The sequence below is a fragment of the Botrytis porri genome (assembly GCF_014898465.1).
Source record: "Botrytis porri strain MUCL 3234 chromosome Unknown BPOR_001, whole genome shotgun sequence".
Classification (NCBI taxonomy): Eukaryota; Fungi; Ascomycota; class Leotiomycetes; order Helotiales; family Sclerotiniaceae; genus Botrytis; species Botrytis porri.
Window position 1 is genome coordinate 1,024,583 of NW_024066075.1, and position 18,629 is coordinate 1,043,211.

At 42.6% G+C, this 18,629-nt stretch overlaps 6 protein-coding genes across 6 annotated transcripts; 1 reads left to right on the forward strand and 5 right to left on the reverse strand.

Annotated features, from left to right (window-relative positions):
- Positions 1-263: 263 nt before the first annotated feature.
- Positions 264-1,760, reverse strand: EAF01_000302 (uncharacterized protein; the record flags this gene model as incomplete). The annotated part of the gene is made up of 4 exons (XM_038908552.1): positions 264-808; positions 856-1,195; positions 1,242-1,350; positions 1,411-1,760. 4 exons carry the CDS (start codon positions 1,758-1,760, stop codon positions 264-266), a joined length of 1,344 nt encoding a protein of 447 aa, XP_038775458.1.
- A 5,216-nt stretch (positions 1,761-6,976) lies between these two features.
- EAF01_000303 (uncharacterized protein) lies at positions 6,977-8,767 on the reverse strand (the record flags this gene model as incomplete). Its single annotated transcript, XM_038908553.1, has 3 exons — positions 6,977-7,378; positions 7,432-8,014; positions 8,061-8,767. The coding sequence occupies 3 exons, from the start codon at positions 8,765-8,767 to the stop codon at positions 6,977-6,979; spliced, it is 1,692 nt and encodes a 563-aa protein (XP_038775459.1).
- A 573-nt stretch (positions 8,768-9,340) lies between these two features.
- On the reverse strand, positions 9,341-11,004 carry EAF01_000304 (uncharacterized protein; the record flags this gene model as incomplete). The annotated part of the gene is made up of 7 exons (XM_038908554.1): positions 9,341-9,382; positions 9,599-9,642; positions 9,701-10,406; positions 10,456-10,463; positions 10,511-10,708; positions 10,760-10,839; positions 10,895-11,004. The coding sequence occupies 7 exons, from the start codon at positions 11,002-11,004 to the stop codon at positions 9,341-9,343; spliced, it is 1,188 nt and encodes a 395-aa protein (XP_038775460.1).
- Positions 11,005-11,672: 668 nt separating this feature from the next.
- EAF01_000305 (uncharacterized protein) lies at positions 11,673-13,986 on the forward strand. The gene is made up of 2 exons (XM_038908555.1): positions 11,673-12,048; positions 12,104-13,986. Exons 1-2 carry the CDS (start codon positions 11,825-11,827, stop codon positions 13,557-13,559), a joined length of 1,680 nt encoding a protein of 559 aa, XP_038775461.1. The 5' UTR covers positions 11,673-11,824; the 3' UTR covers positions 13,560-13,986.
- On the reverse strand, positions 13,987-15,951 carry EAF01_000306 (uncharacterized protein; the record flags this gene model as incomplete). The annotated part of the gene is made up of 4 exons (XM_038908556.1): positions 13,987-14,283; positions 14,389-14,694; positions 14,806-14,911; positions 15,018-15,951. The coding sequence occupies 4 exons, from the start codon at positions 15,949-15,951 to the stop codon at positions 14,121-14,123; spliced, it is 1,509 nt and encodes a 502-aa protein (XP_038775462.1). The 3' UTR covers positions 13,987-14,120.
- A 1,065-nt stretch (positions 15,952-17,016) lies between these two features.
- Positions 17,017-18,380, reverse strand: EAF01_000307 (uncharacterized protein; the record flags this gene model as incomplete). The annotated part of the gene is made up of 4 exons (XM_038908557.1): positions 17,017-17,150; positions 17,345-18,070; positions 18,163-18,264; positions 18,338-18,380. 4 exons carry the CDS (start codon positions 18,378-18,380, stop codon positions 17,017-17,019), a joined length of 1,005 nt encoding a protein of 334 aa, XP_038775463.1.
- Between the last annotated feature and the right edge of the window lie 249 nt (positions 18,381-18,629).

Here is an 18,629-nt window from a genome sequence, read left to right on the forward strand (position 1 = left end):
ATATTATGGAACATTGATCAAATTTGGCAAAGAAAAGAAAAGAAGAGACTCAATCAGGAGAAAAAGTTATGGCAAATGCGCTAACCTCTGAGTAGATTAGCATATATAGTAATCCTCATCTAATCTAATCTAATCTCGAATCTGTTTTTCAAAAGTACCACTACACGTCCCGCGTCCAACAGACCTTTTGATTCGTCGGCGCGTTATATTCATATTCATTTCAAAAGCTCACCAATTCTATATAAATTTATCTTCTTAGCTTCTCAGCCTCTCAGTCCTAATGGTACAACTATTCTTGGACCATTTACTGAACCATCCCTCAGTCTATCAAGTGCTGCATTTATGCCTTGTAACCCACCTTGTGCGACCTCAATTTCAGGAGTCGCGATTCTATTTTGCTCGAATAGTTTTTCCAACCAAATCATCAGTCCTTCACCAATATTCGGTGCCTCATGAAATGTCTTGATTGGAACGGAATGATAAAGCACTCCTGGAGTGGGTTCCTTTGGCAATCCGGTCAAACCAACAAGATGCGCTTTTTTCCCTCCTAGTCCATTCTCTGAGCGCATGGTTTTGGCAAGAAGTGCTGTACTTTCTTTTCCTCTCGTATCAAGTCCAAAGCGGAGGTTTCCTTTTGTGATGCCTTTGACAATTGAAATCGCCCTTTCAGTGTCAAAACGATCCACCAAGAGATCTGCACCATGTTTCAACATACGTTCACCACTTCGGGCAACGTCTATTACTGCAATAACTCTGAGTCCTGCCAGTTTTGCAAGTTGGACGGCGCAACATCCAGTAGCAGATGAACCTTACAGCCGTTAGCATTTATCAAAAGTTTTACAGATATTGCCTCACCTCCCCAAATCGCTATCCAGTCCCCGGGTCTCGGCCTTTCGTCTTCTCGGATACTATCAAAACATTCTGCTCTCACGTCCTGTGGAATAGAATCTCTAGGTTTCGTGCGGATTGCCTGGAAAAGATCTGGTCCTTGAATTTTACCTTCACAATTGGCAAAATTTACTCCCAAACATATACCTAACCCAAGGGCTGCGGCAACAAAGGCAACACCAAGTGGTGCGGCATTGATTGGGCTTACGGTACTTGGAAGCCTGCAAGCATTGAAGTCCGAAACGATTGCATATTGTTGATACGCAGCTTTTCGAGAATCTCGATAATCAGTGGAAATTCCCATAGCCTAGAATCATTAGCAGTTACTTTACTGGGCGTTTACAGATTCTTACGATATCTCCAGGTTTAAATCTGGAATTTGCTCGGGGTGATTTTACCACCTTTCCAGCAAAGTCTCGGCCACTGATACAGGGAAGAGAAGGCAGTCCAAAGCCAAAGTCGCTATTATGAATGGTCAGTTGAATGGTATCATTTGCTATCAATACAAGAAATAGTACTTACGGAGCTTTCCAGTCGATTGGGTTCAAACCAATAACTTCCACCGCAACAAGCATTTCTTTATCATCCTTTAATGAAGGTATTGGTTGCTCTGCTGCATGGGTGTATCTTTGCTTTGCGCCATGCAAGAGTAAGACTTCTTGATGCAACACATTGTTTAGACTCGAATTATGAATTGAATCTGATTCCTGGCGGGGAACTTTTGTCTCGTGGTGCAAATAGATACCCTCAGGCCCACTCTCTGGTTCAGGCCAGTTGTGAAAGACCTTTTGACACCCATAAGATTCCGGAGTCTTTGGGGGTGTTATTGCCTGGTTAACAGATGCCGGTACATATGTTTGCGTTGAAGTCATTTTCTCTTTCGAAGAATAGAAGTTCTTTGAATTGTTTCCTGCTTAACCCAATCGCTCAAAGTTCGACAAAGTTGAGTATATCGACGATTTCAGTCTCACTTGAATCATCTTCTAATTTCGTTCTAGTTCCTCGTGAATTCGGAATAATGGATATATTGTCACGCAATATTTAAGTTCGGTTTTTTTGCCAATCGCTATCAAAACCGAGGCTTGAGATTCGTTCACTCCAAAAACCATAGCCAATCTTCGTTATTGCTATGAACATGATCTCCCTTATCATAATGTGTATGAATATGCGGAGGTTATGGCGTGACGCACTAAGGACCTCTAATTGTGGGTCTCCCCGTGATGTTCCAACATGGCAGATTGGATTTAGAGCTGGAAAAGGCATCTTATCTTATCAAACTCATATTCCCGCGATTTACTTTGACTAATTTATTGAAGAGTGTTTACTCATTCATCGATTCGGCTAGAATACATCTTCACTACAGACGAAACAATGACTTCCAAAGACCATGAGACACGGAAATTCAGTCCGCAGGAGAACCATATCGGTAGAACAGAAAAGCCTGCTTTCGTAACTAATGAGGAGACATAACTTGTCACCTCCCTATATGTACCTCGTTCTCTTTTCCTCAAAATAAAACGAAGTTTGCTCTGACAGACCGATCATCGCTTAGACCTCGAAAACTGTCGAACAAATAATCCGCAAATCTGGAAGTGTTGCAAGCTTTCGATCGATTTTTTCAATCGAATAGCACACCTTGTGATATTAACATTAATGTTTAGTGCCCTTGGATATCAAGATTTTGATATCAAGTTTGATCATACGCACTACGCAAATCGTCTTTTCCTTGAAAGCTGCTATACTGAGTGTAGCATCGTGGCGTTCAGTGGACTACCATGTTGAAGAACAGCTGACCTGATTCTATCACAATAGAAAACAACAGTAGTTGTTAGATATCTCTGATTTGAATGGCCGTCTGTTTTCTCATTCATAATTTTGTGTTCATTCCAATTTCATTGCTTTTTTCTGCATCAACTCCAAGCTCACCCATCGTCGCTTCGTCACCTAGTTGTTTTCATTCTTTATTTTCAGCTTTCCAGTCAGATTTCTTCGTGTAAACATCTTTTCAAATGATATCGATTGCATACGTCGCACATAATTGAGGCGTGCAATGGGCCAATCGATCGTGCATTCAATTATTGGTGGTACTTTCTTTCTGTAGATTCCAGCTTGTTTCCAAGTGGAAAGTTACACGACATTATTGAGAATTTCTCTCAACTCTATCCTTAAAACAACAAGTTACTCGTCGGCATATTATATATAGGTAGGGAGTTTTAGTCTTGTCCTTTGATGAAGCCCAATCAACATGATGAGGTAAACAGAGAAATTCCATGACATTTTCCCTCGAAGTTCAAAGCACGGGTCTATTCCTCTAAGCAAAACTTATTCTTAAATAATAGATCTATAATGACAGACAATCCCTCTTTTCACGATTTGGTTCCAGCATTTACATCATTGCGGAGAAATCAATAACTGCAGAGGCATGTTGTACAGTTGACAGATTGAATGGAACGTTGTCTCAAGCGAGTAATCGGCGATGATGTATTATTACTAGTTGTTGTTCTGGAAGTGTTCCCAACTTCTGGATTGTCGGCATACGTTTACCTGGGTATGAGAAATATTATTGGAGAATTCGGACAATAGGGAAATTGAACCTTTCAATGCCAGACGTACTAGCGGTAGATAAAGTGGAGAATACTCGGCACTTTGGCTCAAGCTTCATTGTTGCTTCTATTTTCATGGGTCGGGAGCCCGTAAGGTTGCAAGAGGACGGCTCTAGTTGACCAAATAGTATTTCCGTTGCTAATATATTCACATGAAGCAACATATTGGCTAGAAAATAGTAATTGAGAGTAGCAAGCCTTATAATCCACAGGGGTTTGATCCGCGACCTTACTGAGAATGTTACCAACATAAATTGGATACTCGCTAAACGATTTCCCGTCGGTACATGAAACAGAAACATGGGGTCTTGTGGGTCTAGAATAGCCAAGAACAATGTATCCCGGGCTTCTAGTGGCACCAAGGTGTTTATGTCCGACAACCTCTTGAAGTGTAAATACAATATTGCAATTAGATGTTGCCGATGTATAACTATTGTCAACTTCGCCACTCTCCCAACTACTCATTCAAAAATCGCCAGTCTTTCGTTTTGTGCCCTCAACCATCAGCAAACCCTTTCCACTCATTGAATAGTCCCTCATTCAGTTTTTATCAAACATGTATACCTCAACTATCCTCGCTACCGCTCTTGCAGCAGCCGTCCAAGCCGCACCAGCTTTACTTCACCGCGGCAGCCTGGGGCGGTGCGCTTTCTCCTAGACCTACCGCCTCTCACATTCTCCATCCCACCACTACTCTCAGGGCTAGTTTGGATGCACAAATCCGGTTAGATTTCGTCGAATAATCCGCTCATTTTGATGACGAATTTCGAATTTCTGTTTGAATATCAAATTACGAATTTCATCGAATATTCCTACTTTTAATATATTTAATATCCTAAATGAAATTAAAGATTTAATTTTCAAAAAAGATATTAAATAGTTTATTAAATAGTTTATTAAATGATTTAATAATTTATATAAGAAATTAAAAACATGAATTAAAAATAATAATTAGAAAAAGTAGTTGTTGTTTTCGATTAATTGAATAATCTATATATTTATAAATTCTTATAAGTTTTTATAATTTAAAACTTTAATGAATATAATCTAAAGTTTTAAGCTTTTTAAATCAAAGTTTAAAATTTAATTTTAATTAAATAAAACATTATCTCTATATTCATTCTAATCAAAATAAAGTTATCTCTATATTCATTTATTTAATTATTTAAATAATAATAATAAATTGAAAATTCGATTTTTTATATATAAAAATATATATAAATTATATATATATTTCATTTTTTTATATGAATTTTAAATTGAAATTAACATATAAATAAGAAACGAAATATAAAAATTTGTTTTTTTTAAAATGAAAAAATATTGTTACGAAATTTGCTGTAACAAAAAAAACGAATTATTCGATGAATTCTGACCGGAATTGATATCCAAACGAGCCCTCATTCCAGCAACCACACCTTCCACTCAAAATGACGGGCTCTTCCTCTGGCCAGATATGCCTAACCGTACTGGCGATCTCAATCAAACCACTCTCGAATCCTAGCCCTCCAACAACTAGTATAGTGCCACTACGGGCCAATGATGTGTCCGCGCTTCTCTATTCGGCTGGTTCGGACAACCCGATAGTGTAGGAGCTGCAGTTTCTGGAACCGACCAAGTATAATTGATTACGGATACAACGCCACCTCTAGCAATTGGACACAAGTTGTTACGAACGGACAAACCGGCGCAGAACTAAGCTATTTCTCTCACCCCGCGGGACTTATGACGGGATGGGGAACCAGCACAGAATGCAATGATAATTGCACGGGTACAGTTGCCAAGCAACAATATCTCAATACGACTATCACGCTTGCATCTGCGGATCCAGACTTCGGAGCTACTTTGGGAATTAGTCAGGGAACTATATATACGGGTCTTACGAGCGAGCAGGGAGGCTTGATCGGGAAGATTGCGGAGATCAGTGTTCCTTCTATGTCTTGATTTGTGGAGGACCATACCTTTGTGGGAATGGGGAATATGGGGAGGAAAAGGGGAGGGGTAGTGGGAGTTTGATTCTTGTATTTATTTGATGGAACAAGGCCTTCGTAGATGATTGTACATACCTTTTGATTAAAACGGATTCGTGGGATACATCTATCTTTCTCGAAACAAGCATTCATTTGTGAACTTGAGCAAAGTCTTCAGCAACCATATCTACACCTTTTGTAGGCCCTGAGAAATTCACCTGCCATTCTCGATTATCTCTCGGCACAATACTCACCAGCACTTTATCCCTCGTCTTCGGCATAGATGATGCCATTGAAATAATTTCCCGAGCCTCCGTCCATACACCATCTATAGCTACCAACTTCAAATCAAAGCGAAGCTGCCACAAAGCCGTAAAATCCATACTCTCAGAGTCTCAGTACTAACAAATTAACATTCCGAAAAGAGCCCAGCCATCAAAACAACAAAAAGCCACTGGATTTCCGCGTTTTTCACCAAGCTTCAATAGAATTCGCCGGTGGTCGAAAGCATTCGCAGTTGAACCCCACACTGATATTTCGGTATATTGAATTAGCGCAATTATCATCACGGTGATACCTCCCTTCAAGAGATATAGGCTGTTGAATAGTATGTCCTTCATTAATACCCGAGAAGATATGTCAATGTACACATAGCGTAAAGTTTCCTGCTATGTCTAGAGGAGTGTCGGACATGCAGTTTTAATATCGGCTTGATGAACGGGATATAATTCGTTGTCATCAACATGTACCAGCCTTTAGGCTCTTTCCGACAATTCTTGAAAACTGTAGGGACAGAGAATCCGTGATAGATCATCCAAAATGCACCAACGATGATAAGTGTGAAAGCCATGAGAATATTTCAGATGCAAGGAGGTATTGAAATGAAAGTTATGGAGATGATATCAGTTTAGAGAAGACAGGTGGGATGGTAAATACAATCAGACAAGGCTTGCGAGCTTAAATACCTTTAGGAATTGTTGAAGTGTGGTAATTGAACCTTGGGGTATCTCCCCTATTTAGAAGTACCATAAATTCGAACCTGTGAAGATTGTTTTCGGTAGCCAAAAGCAACTAAAACGGGTGGACCAGTTGCATCACAATTCCTGTGATTATCATGTCAACGGACTGCGCTAAAATGATACTATGTAGGTAGAAGTTGAGATATTCACACACGTTCCAAAACAGGGAAACGGGGAAACGGTGAAACGATGAGACATATATGTTAGAAACTCAGGGTTGGTAATTACTATATAGCTAAGATAGGCGTATTTAAGGCTTGTCATATATTATTATGCATACTGCTAACGGGCCAATCTACCTATTCAACGGAGTGCATGCATTTCCGTCGTCTATCTCTTCTGACCGGAAATCGTTGATGAAAACTTTCAAGTTTTCCTATGAAGGTAGATCAAAGTGGTTTTTTTTTAATACCATATTGAGTTGTCTACTCAGGCACGCCATTTATTCTCTCGGCCGAAACTTCTTTCAAAACCTTCCACTGCACCTCTAGCTGAATTACAGCATAACAACGCCCACTCCACTGCCCACATCATGAATTTTATTCATCTTATCCACGCCACCTGCGATATTGTTCGCCTTATAGTTGTACAAATAATAATGTAATTGACCATCGCCGGCTCCGAATTTCTGCTGTTCTAAGAACAAAGTGTTATCCAGAAGAGTCAACGCGTTAAAGACATCGAAATTGTATTTCTTGGCAATGATAAGAGCGTCATGAACGAGCTCATTAAGACGTTTGCCGAGATTGGCCCTAGAGGCTGCTGGAACAAGAGCAAGGGCTGAGGCATAATAGAATAGATAGGCGGCGCGAACGTTAGTGTGCTTAGGGTTGCCAATGACGGATGATTCGAGACAATAGAAAGAAAAGAAATCAGTGAGTTTCTTCGTCGCGGGATCCTAAAGGATTTGTTAGTTTGTAGTGCAATGAGAACAAATTGATAGGGAATTACCTCAACGACATAACACCAGATGACTTGTTCAGCAGGGGTCTCAATCTTGTTAAAAAGCCAATGTTCTATCTCCTCCCTAGTGAAAACTGGCGCCATATCAAATTTCGCCAGGTAGTTTGTGCAAAGGTCCAGGACACCATCAATGTCTTTGGCTTCCATGGGTCTCAATCCTTTAGTGGATGTGTTGGATGGTAGAGCAAATTTACGAACTTGTCGATCTGGCGTACTTCCCGGAGGCAGTGGACTGAATTTGACCTCGTATAACTTCTTCCAATCCAATGAACGATGGTAATATCTGCATGTACTGACAGGCTTAGGTAACACCACACCAGCAGTGTATATTGCCTGCCATGTTCCTTCTAGGTTACATCTACGTGTGATCTCTTTGATGAGAACGGGCGCCAATCTCTTCGCTCGTAGCTTCTTGTGGATACAAAGGAAGTTGACCTCAGAGGCTTTAAGAGTCTTATTTCGTACTCGAAGTGCGACTGGGATAGCTGATATAAAGGCTACTAACTTTCCAGATACGGTAGCTCGAACACCAACGTGCCATTCCTTACTCCAACCTGGTGACATAAGTGCCCTAAATTGTCAGTAAAAGCCGTTCCAAAAACATTTCCATTTCTTACCATCTGAGGAATGACTTTGAGTAGTTGAATCGAAACATAGCTTCATCATCTTCAACATAGTGGCCGTATAATAAATCAAAAACTTCTTGCAAAGCCTCGTCACTTGTCATATCCATTGTAACCCAATGAAATCCAGCCACCAATGGACCCGGTTCTTTAGGAACTTGTTCCACATCTATAATCTTGAATGGACCCTCTTCAATATTTTCAGAGTTTTCTCCAAACTTAGGAACAGGTTGTGTTTGCCAAAACTTGTATGCGCCCATTTCCTTGACGTTCTTTCCACTCGAGGCCAATCCGGTCATGATATCTTCCAAGCTAAGCTTTCGCATAGCTTCTGTGGCTTGCTTCGCAGAAAGCTCGCCATCTACAGCACCGAGTTGTTGTGCGAGTGCAGGATTTAATGCAAAGATATCTTGAATTTGAGATTTGCTAAGACCTGCGACAGCTTTTGAGAGGTCTTCTCTTGTAGGTTTTTCGCTTGGTCGATCTGAGGAAGATCCCACTCCTAATGCGGCCTTTACCTTCTTTCGCTTTGACTTCTTCTTTTTACTGGTAGCTGGGGTGCCAGTTGCGCCAGTGGTTGTTTCGTCATTGTCTTCTTCATTTTCGGATTCGACTTGTGCTTGGGTTGAGGGGGTATCTTCAGGTGTGTTTTCGGATGCAATTTCTTTGCCCTTAGGCTCGAGGGGTGTCGAATCTGCCATTTGTTGGTTAATGTATAGAGAAAAAATAGGTATGTAATATTGGATAGGAATGTAATGTAAGGTGTTCTCAAATTTGGAAGTGGGAAGCTTGTTAGGTTAGGCGGGGCGGGGTTATGACGCTAAAATTTGATTTAAGATAAAAAGCCCGACCAGTCCAAAATGGGCAATTCAGACCTTGGAATGGCCCACTAAGTACTAAAGGGGAAGCGGTGAAGCAATCTTATTTTACCACATCGTACTCTGTACATCATATCATACTCAGTTCACCTGGGCACACCTACTAGATACCTGGGTATTCATCTACACTACCTAGATAGGCACTATATACACCATGAATGACTATATAATTTGCCCAATAAGTTAATGTAATTCGTGCCTGGGCAAAGTGAGGATTAAAAGCAATTTATTATAGTGTCACGTTTCAAAATAAAATCATTCATTTGTCCCCTTGACACCTTCTATGTTGTACCTAGGTACTTATATATATATACAGCAAATTTATACATACAAATGGCCATCAAATGTCACTCACATGGTACATTGTTCGTACCTTCATCACCAATGGCTTGCTCGTCAAGGGATCACCCCTCCGTTGTCGAGACCAAATGCTTTGAACTATAACATCGGGAAGTCAGTGATAGCCTGCTTTCAATGTGTAAAAGGGCTATGGATCAAATGAGGAGAGGGAATGAAGTTTCCAAACAGAGTCGGACTATTTAAAGGGGGGGTTTCGAGGATATCATGTATCGAATCCGTTCAGAAAGTGAAGAGGGATATCATGAACATTGAAAAGCCGTGGAGCGCCAAAGGAAAAGGGCGGATTAAGCTTACAACTGCTAGGGATAGAGGCGCGTAGGTGAGGACCGTACTATGAGCTAGAATCCAGTTAGCAAGAGCGTAAAATTACTTCGTTGGTGGTCTATAACTACTAACCTCCATGTGCAACAATTTCTTGTCGAATGATTTTATCATCTCCAGTCTTCCAAGTCGAAATGAAAGCTCCACCGCCCATATCAACGGTATTCCGCGCTTTCATCTTCTCCAACAAGTCTATGTCTATCCCACTTTCCATGGTTCCATTTGCTGCCGCTGCAAACAGGCCTTGTGAATGATACCACGGAATCTCGTAATCATCTAAAGCATGAATAATAAATAATCGCACCCGCTTACTAATTTTCACAAAATTCGTGAGGCGTGAGGTAGAGGGCCATCTATCGTTCACGTAGCTGGTGAGGAGTTTCTGTAGCGCAGGGTATGGACGCAACGGTGACAGCACTGGTATCCAGCCAGCGATAGAGTAGCTGGTTAGTAAGTTTGAAATATCCGTAAATCCGGCGACAAGTACAACGCCTGCAAATTCGATTCTTTGCATGGCAAGATGTTCTACAACGCCACAAGCAACTGCTGTTCCTAAACTTTGTCCTAGAATCACAATTCGAGATGATGGAATTTTGGCAATGTTCATAGCCCAGTCAACTGTCGAAATACCGTCCAAGATGAGTCCTTCCTCGGTGGGGGAACCAGTTGAGCGGCCAAATCCACGATAATCAATGGCTAAGATGTGAATATCTGAGGTGCTTCCGTCGGGCATCGCCCGATATGAAGCTGTACGTTCTCCCTGAGCCACGTTTCCAAATGTCTGTCTTAAAATCAGTTGATAGGCTCACATATCAGAAAACCATTTATACCCCGTGAACTTTCATTGTTAGCGCATGGAAGATAGATGATCTGAACAAGACTTACAATTGATAATAAGTCGAGCGTTTGGATCATCTCTCAATAGTTCGAATCCCTTCGTATGACTTATATCATCTACGAACCCCGAAGGTTGCTTCAATATCTCCGCTTCATGCTTAGCATAAAGACCTAGAGGCATTACATGCCAAGCGTAGATAGTCTCCCCATCGACTGTACTGAAATTGAATGGCGATACCTGATTCTCTAAGCTAAAATTCAGCAGTGGAGGATATATATGTGGTCAATACTACTGACTAGCGAAGCCAAACTTTTCTGGCTTATCTATGTCTGTTGCCCAGGCCTGCGGCAGATGTAACTTGTGCACGTACATAACACTTGAAGTATGAGCAAAAGGACATATGCATTATTGAATTATGATGAGTGACTTACTGCCTTTGCAGCCATGGATTTGTCAAGGCAAGCAATGCTAAAGCATAAAACAAAACTCCTAGAAAAAGAGTAAGGTATGCTTTCCTGAAGATAGGCGCCAGGGAAGCCATGCTGTCAACGACAGAGGCTCAAGACAGGGAAAGCTAAAGGAAAAGAGCAAAGAAGGTCAGTCTGATCACATGAAGGAAGTTATCAAACAATTTGTCGTGAGCCTTTTAGGAGAGAATACTGAGTATATATCAACATGTTGGCCATGAGAGATAGAGATGTTGCCCCTCAGCCGCGTGCGGATATATCAGTGATAGGAATACCAGTAGACTACGAATAGACAGATACCTATTGAGTGAACTGTGAAATCGGATGAAAAACAAGGAATTGATCATTGAATACCGGCATCCACGAATCATGTAGCTTTAGTACTACAGATACCTAGGTAGATATACTCGAGTATGTTCGTGGGCGTGTCCGGAGTACGTTTGATAGCATCGATAGCATCGATAGAATCGATAGAAAAAGAACTTACAAGATCTTCCTGTGAAGCTTCAATGATCTTTCGCTATGAATTTCTCTTCGTTAACTTTCAACTATGATCTTTGAGTAATCAGAATTCCAAAAGTCGTCGTAGTCTAACTGAAGTTGTACTGGCAGCAAAGTGTAGGTTGTAGGATCACTCGGTTGTTTGACTGAAAGAAGAGAAATTCCAAAGTTTGATGTTCCAGGGCGCTGCTTATGATACACACACCAAATCATCACTCTCGCCGCGCTTCACTTTATTTCACTTCACTCTTCACTACTTTACTTACAACTTCATCTCAACCTTATTTGATACTTCTCTCACCCCCAAAATTTGTAAGACGCATATTCAAACAAATCGATCATTGCAACAAAAAGTTGAACAACCCAAGATCTCTTTAAAATAAGCAAAAAATCATGGAGAGAAAGAGAAAATTACCTGCGAGGTCTTCTCGTGGAGGAGAGCCTGCGAACAAAAAACGAACTGCTACTCCTCCAGATCGATCAATTTCAGTAACTCCACAACCACCCATTGAAGAAACTCTTCCAAAGAGCATTGTTGCCGGTATGCCTTTGCCTACCGTCGATGAGCCTCAATCCGACAATCTTTCTTCTAAAGATTTTCAAACAATTTCCGAAAGGTAAGTTTTCTACTTGATGCCCAGTTTATCGAAGCTGGTACCAACATTTTCACAGCGGAGTTCTTGCGGAATCACTACAAAGATCACGACAGAAATGGGTCAGTGAAGGTATATTTGAGAAGTACTGGACGAAACCGACGAAGAAGAAGGGTGTGCCCGCAGAACCTCTGAACAATCCAGGAAAGGATACGATGACGAAGCTTGGAACATGCCAAATCACCATCGAACCTCATGTATTCGATGCTACCATGTATGCTATTAAGGAACCAAAGTCTGCCTTTCAATCTACTCAACAGCAACAAATGTATCGCCCAATTATTCAGTATGGGCCTCCGAATGGAGTTATGCCACCACTTGCTCCCATACAAGCACCAAGTCCGGCACAACAAAAACCTATCCAGACAACGCAACCAACGGTACAAACTATGGCTCCAAATCATCCTGCGCCGACCGCCCCAATGATTCTGAATCCTCTTCCTCCTGCGCAAGCACCCTCGATGGGCAGCGCTCCAATGAATGGACAAACCCCTGCACAGGGCCCAAACAACCCTAATACCAATTTATCTCAACCGATTAGCACAGCCCAGCCAGTCCAACCAGCCCAGCCAAATAAGAGTACAGATCCTGTTATTCAAATGTTAGCAGAGAGAGCTGCGACCGATCAGCAGTTGAAGGGCTTAATGAGAATCGTGGCAAATGGTGAAGCAACGTCTTCTGAACTGAGACAGTTTCAAAATCACATTGATGAGTTAAATGCGATATCAAAGGCACGCCAAAAGTCTGCTGCTCAATCCGCCGCCCAACCACCCATGAACGCCAACTCTCAATCGCCACTACCACCGTCTACAACTCAACTTGGTGGACCACCAAATGCTCCAGTCGCCAAACCTGCTCCACCACCGACGCCCGCTCCTATTAGCGCACCACCTCAGCAACCTCAGGCTCTTCGATCGAAAGGTCCGGTAGCTCCACCCAAGCCAGATATTTCTGGTGTTGTGTTAGAGTTTAATGGAGGTAACGGTGATCGGTACCTTTTCCCGAAATACAGTATCCTTGACTATCTTCCCGGTGGCCAAGTCATAGCCTCATTCCTCATTGTCCGTAAAGGTAGTAGCAGCGATTCCACCTCGTACGACCCGGAGCTCGATTATTACCAGCCAGTCACCATTCGTCTCTATACCCACCAAGGCAAACAACTCGACTCGTTACAAAAGGTCGTTGCCTCCCCGGATGAAGTCCGCAGATATATGGAAGATATTATGGATAACACGACAAGAGCCGAATATGTTCTATTGGCCATGCGTCTACCTAAGGACACTGAACCCGAAAAGGAAGGTACACCTGCAAATTCTTCAGATCAGCCAGAATCGGACGCCAACAACGCTAATTTACCACTCTGGCAAACTACAAATGGGCCACCACCCCCACCAGTAACAAAGCTACCAAGAAAGATTCTCACAGAAGAGGAAAAATATGAATCTTTCATTAAAGCAGTTGGTCGAACTCTCTAGTTGGGTGTGTCTATAGAATAAGGAAGAGATTTTAATTTGTTTGTATTACTATAATTGGAGGGCGCAATATGGAATGAAACGGGAATTTGGATGGATTAGGATACCGGAAAACGGTGGGGAAAGATGAAGATACTCAAAATCCATTTTTACAAAATGGTGGGAGGCAAACAGGGGGCTGGATGGATGGCGTATCAAGGCATAGGAAAGCCCATTTACTTATACCTTGGGTCAAAGATTTCTTTTCATTCACGGTCTAACTTATATTGACTTAATACACTGAGGTATGATATTTGAAGGTTGAGGAAATCATTATGAATAGCGGGTGTAAATGTATTCTAGGTTGAACGATAATGGGCAGGTGACCAAATTAGGCGACTAAATTAGGGGAGATAATACAACTTTGCGGGCTGTGAAGCCCTTCTTTTATCATGAGAGTTTGATGCGTGGTTCTCTTCGCTTTTTCTGGCTTGCCCCGATATGTTAAAAAATCATATGTTTGAGATATATCATTATATCTTCGCTTCCCGCATTTGTTTCCCTCTTTTGCTTTCTTCACATCAATCAAACCCTGATCCTCCACATCCACCCACGCCTCAAAACCTCCCATCTTGCAAGCGCAAAAGCTAAACCGGAAAGACAAAGTACAAACCCGAAGAATGAAATGAATAGGGGAGGAGCTACACGGGAGAGTATTATGGAAGCGAGAGGGACACTGAGGAAACATCTATATTGGTGGAGTGTTAGTATTTCGCTTTAATTTCATGAGTTAAGATGGGGAGAATACCAAGTGATAGGGAGTCACGAAAAAGAGGAGAAGGGGAAAACATACGCAATAGCGACTCCAACCTGACTAGCGCCCCACCACCTCGCATACACATGCGACGGACACAGCGCAGCTATACAAAGAGGGGCCGCACTCATAACGGCGCCGGAACCGAGACCAGAGAGAGATGCGTAGAGGTAGAAGAGGATGAGGGATGTGTAGGAGGAGGAGCTAGTGGAGAGGAGAGAAGTAGGTAGGAAGAAAGCGAAGTTTGAGAGAAGTGAAATGAAGATTAGACAGAGGAGGGCGGTGTTGTAGGGGCCAAGGTGGTCGGAGAGCGGGCCGGAGAGGAGACGTCCGAGGATGGAGCCGCTGAGTTTGGGGGTTAGTTGTGGGGATTTCTCTTTTTTGAGAGGACTGAATGGAGAGGGGATTAGAGAAGCAGAGCAGGGTTTGGAGGTTGGTAGAAAGAGGAAGACTAACGCGTTTACAATCGCGACAACGTTGAAAGAAACAGAGGTTGAAAATCCTTGTTGCAGTGCGTATGTGGGGAGAAGACCTATGGCGCCTACCAGTACGAATTCGAAGACTGGATAGAGGTATTGTTAGTCGTGTTGATTTTTGCTGATATAATATTGCTCGCGTGGGAGAGGGACATCATAACAGATGTAAAGAAAGGTGCGTGTTGCACTTACGCGCAATACCAGCCATACACCAGAGAAACCTTCCATCACGTAATAAACTCCAATCTCCCTCCACCTTTTTCTCGTGCCAGAACTTCCACCACGGAGCTTCATTCGTCGTATTAGTCGAAATCGTACTCACATCACAATCTCCATCCTGCCCCCGATGTTCATACTCAGTCCGAGTTCCCATTTCCCGCAACCCCCCACAAGGCAAGAAAGCCAAAAATCCCACTGCAACCAGCACTCCCACGCTCCCAGCCACGATTCTCATAGGATCGCCCCATTCTAAGCTTTCCAGCACAGCTTGAAATACAAACGTAAAGATGATTCCACCGGTCGGATTCCCCACTAACGCAATGCCTGTCGCTAGTCCTCTATAGCCTGTTCCTTCAAAAGTATTCAGCATCGCGTTCGCTACTGTACATAGGAGCGCCATGCCTATGACACTTAAAATTCCATATACCAGGAGAAAATGGAAGAGAGAAGAGCATATGGAGAGAAGGAGCAGGGAGAGAATGTATATGAGAGAGCCTGGAATTAGGAGAGGAAGAGGACCGTAGGTATCGTAAATGGGTCCAAGAGGGAAGAACAGAAGCAATGTGAAGAAAACATTGAGAGCTGGGATGAGGGAGAGAATGGGGAGTGGGGTATTGGGGAGGAGGTGTACAGATAGGTGTGAAAGGAGGATGCCGGTGCTGTTGTAGAAACCCCATGTTGAAAGGGTGAGGGTAAAAGAGGAGATGATTGTTAAGATAGAGTTGAAGGAGGGAGAGTGAGCTCTACATGAGAGTGCTGGCAATACGACAGTGATACCCTTTTCCGGGTCATTTGTACTTGATGATGGAGGTTCTGGAGATTTGATGGGTGGAGCGATAGCTTCGACAGCGATAATTGGAAAAGATCTGGACGAGTTCGATACTGCCATTGCCCCAGTTCTCCACATTGAATACCCCTCTGAGTTTTTGATAAAATGTCCCAGAATTCAAACGACTCTTAAAAGTAATCCTGTGCACAAAGTTCCATGCTCTAGGATTGTAGCATTTCAACCATCAAACAGAAATAACAGTCAAAGCAGAACGCATACTATACAAGTATACACAATCACAACAAGCCGCGACAACCGCCATCTGTATTCACAATATGCAGTACAACATCGCATACATGTACACTTCATCTGCCGCGCTTGCTTTACTTACTTTTTGCGTACCTGCTCTCTTAGATGCGCATAAGAAGGCAAAAGTAGCCAAGGAGCAGCATCAAATAGGACAATATCTCCGGGGCAAAAGTGCCTCATGTAAGCACGACATGTGTGCATAGTACGTACATGTAAGAAATGCGGTCCAGGAACCAACGCATGCGCCTAGCCTTGCTGGTATGGTATCTGGGCGCCTACCAGGAACGAAAGAAATATGGAGAAGGCGGCCGTTTGCATGCACTACATTGAACGGAACAACGCGCCGTAAAACAACGGGTTATTTTTTTGATGAGGAAAATTCAGAAACAAATTCGATTTCACGGAGTGAATTGGGTAACTATTTTGGATACCGAGTTTACGCTGCCCGAGTGTAGAATATTTGACAAGTCAAACCCACGGCAATTAGATTCGAAATTTGGCAGGGCTGAGCTCGAGGTTGCGGTTGATGGTTGGATGAAGCCTGCATCAAGATAGTATGCAATAGAGTTTGAACAAAGTAAATACTCATGCTTCTAGACCGCTCTTTGCCACCTCTTTTCTTTTGGCAGTTAACAGAAAGTAGGCGTTGTCCACACTTGTGAGGACTTAAACCATTGGTTCTACAGTGTAGTTTCTGATATTTGAACTTTGTTTGAATGTTAAACGTGACATTCATGAAACTTGTGGTGAAGATCACCTCAATATAAAATACCACCCAATGGTCCAAGTGAATACACATTACCCGAGCAAAGCCGCGTTATAGATACACTCAAAAATCAAAAACAAAATCCTTCAAACACGTACTTGGACCTAACTTGAAGCAATACCCCACGTTTACTCTCCAAAGAAATTTCGAGGATCGAGAGCCTTTACATCCACACCTTCGAGCTCATCTCTCATCACCATCCCAGCAAGAATCTTTCCAGTGCCTTGGGAATTTTGCACTCCCAACTCATCGTGTCCAGTCGCTATTCATAGTCCTGTTACACCTGGAACACTCCCCACGATTGGGCCTACCGCTTCTCCCTCTGCATGTTTTTGAATGTAGGGCCTGAAGCATGCTTGGCCTAGCACGAATTCACCATTTTCAATTTCTGGGGAAATTGTCGATGCAGCATTCCGTATGCCCGCAATCATACTTGGGTCCACTAGGACTTTGTACTTTCTGGTAGTGGTGGATAATCGCTAGGCCCACAAATATAAACAACCTCTTCGGGGTCAGATGGTGGGCTGGGACGAGGGTAGATTTCTATGTTATCTATGCTAGTTGCCTTGACCTTCCATTGCATGGAGTCATTCTCCTTATCCTCTGGGGATTCTTTCGAGATTGGCGGGTCAAAAATCGGGAATAAAACGTAAGGACTTAATGATTTTGAAGGTTTAATCAAGATACTATGGCTCCTATCGCCATATACTGGAATAAGAGGAAGCAATTTAGATGACCAGGGACCAGCTGCAATGATTGTATCAGTTGCGTGAATTTGCCTCTTAATTCCGTGTTCACTATACTCGACGGAATGGACTGCTTCTCTGTTCGAAGAATAGTTAATCGATGTAGCGGGTGCTATAATGACCTTCACGCCTTTAGCCTGTGCGAGGTTCAAAAGATAGTTGGCGAGGGATTTTGGATGAACTTGAGCAGTATCATCTGGTTTGTCAATCTCGGAGAATTCTTTGATCCCAGACTTATTAATCCATTTCAATATTTCAGAGCGATCGATACTTTCATGCGCTGAATGGCTGTTTCGTGTATCAAAGGCCACATCAGCACAGTGAACACGGCGATAACCCCAACATAAAGCCCCCTTGTACTTTTCAGCGAGCTCGGTGTGCAATTTGAAACTAAGAGGAGCAAGACAAGAGGGTGTTGCCCATGATGCTAATAAGCCTGGTTGGATTTAGAACATAGTTCAGCATATGATCCAAGTTCCTGGGGACCATTGCACTTTCGTGCATGGAGTTCAATCCTATATCACTAACCTCCAGCTTTTCCAGAAGACCTCCCGGCTATTTCTGTAGCTTCTAGAATTGTAATGACATGAATCGTTGGATCACACAGCTGGTGTTGGGTTAGCCAGTAAGCTGTAGAAACACCAACAATGCCACCACCAAATTCACGTTAGAAAGAGACCTAAAAAGGCGCAGCTGAAAGTACCTATGATAACCATGTTTTTGGTATCTTGTCCAATGTCACCCATCTTGATAATTTGAAAGAATGATCATGAAGGGATCTAAGCTCTTGCCAAGGCAGCGAAGAAGTTATGAGGAAATGTGTCTTATGGAAGTCAGGAATTGATGAGAGGATCTTGTATAGCATGACATATCTTGGATATTAGCTAACAAGTTTGGATGGATGATACGAAGACCCTCGAATTGATCAATCTTCATACAATCAACACTCGTCGTATCAATCCAGCCCCAACAAAGCCGGTCACTTGAAGGCATTT

Coding starts and splice junctions, on each gene's coding strand:
- EAF01_000305 (XM_038908555.1), top strand. CDS start 11,825: ATGGAGAGAAAGAGAAAATTACCTGCGAGGTCTTCTCGTGGAGGAGAG. Junction 12,049..12,103: donor TTTCAAACAATTTCCGAAAG/GTAAGTTTTCTA, acceptor ACATTTTCACAG/CGGAGTTCTTGCGGAATCAC.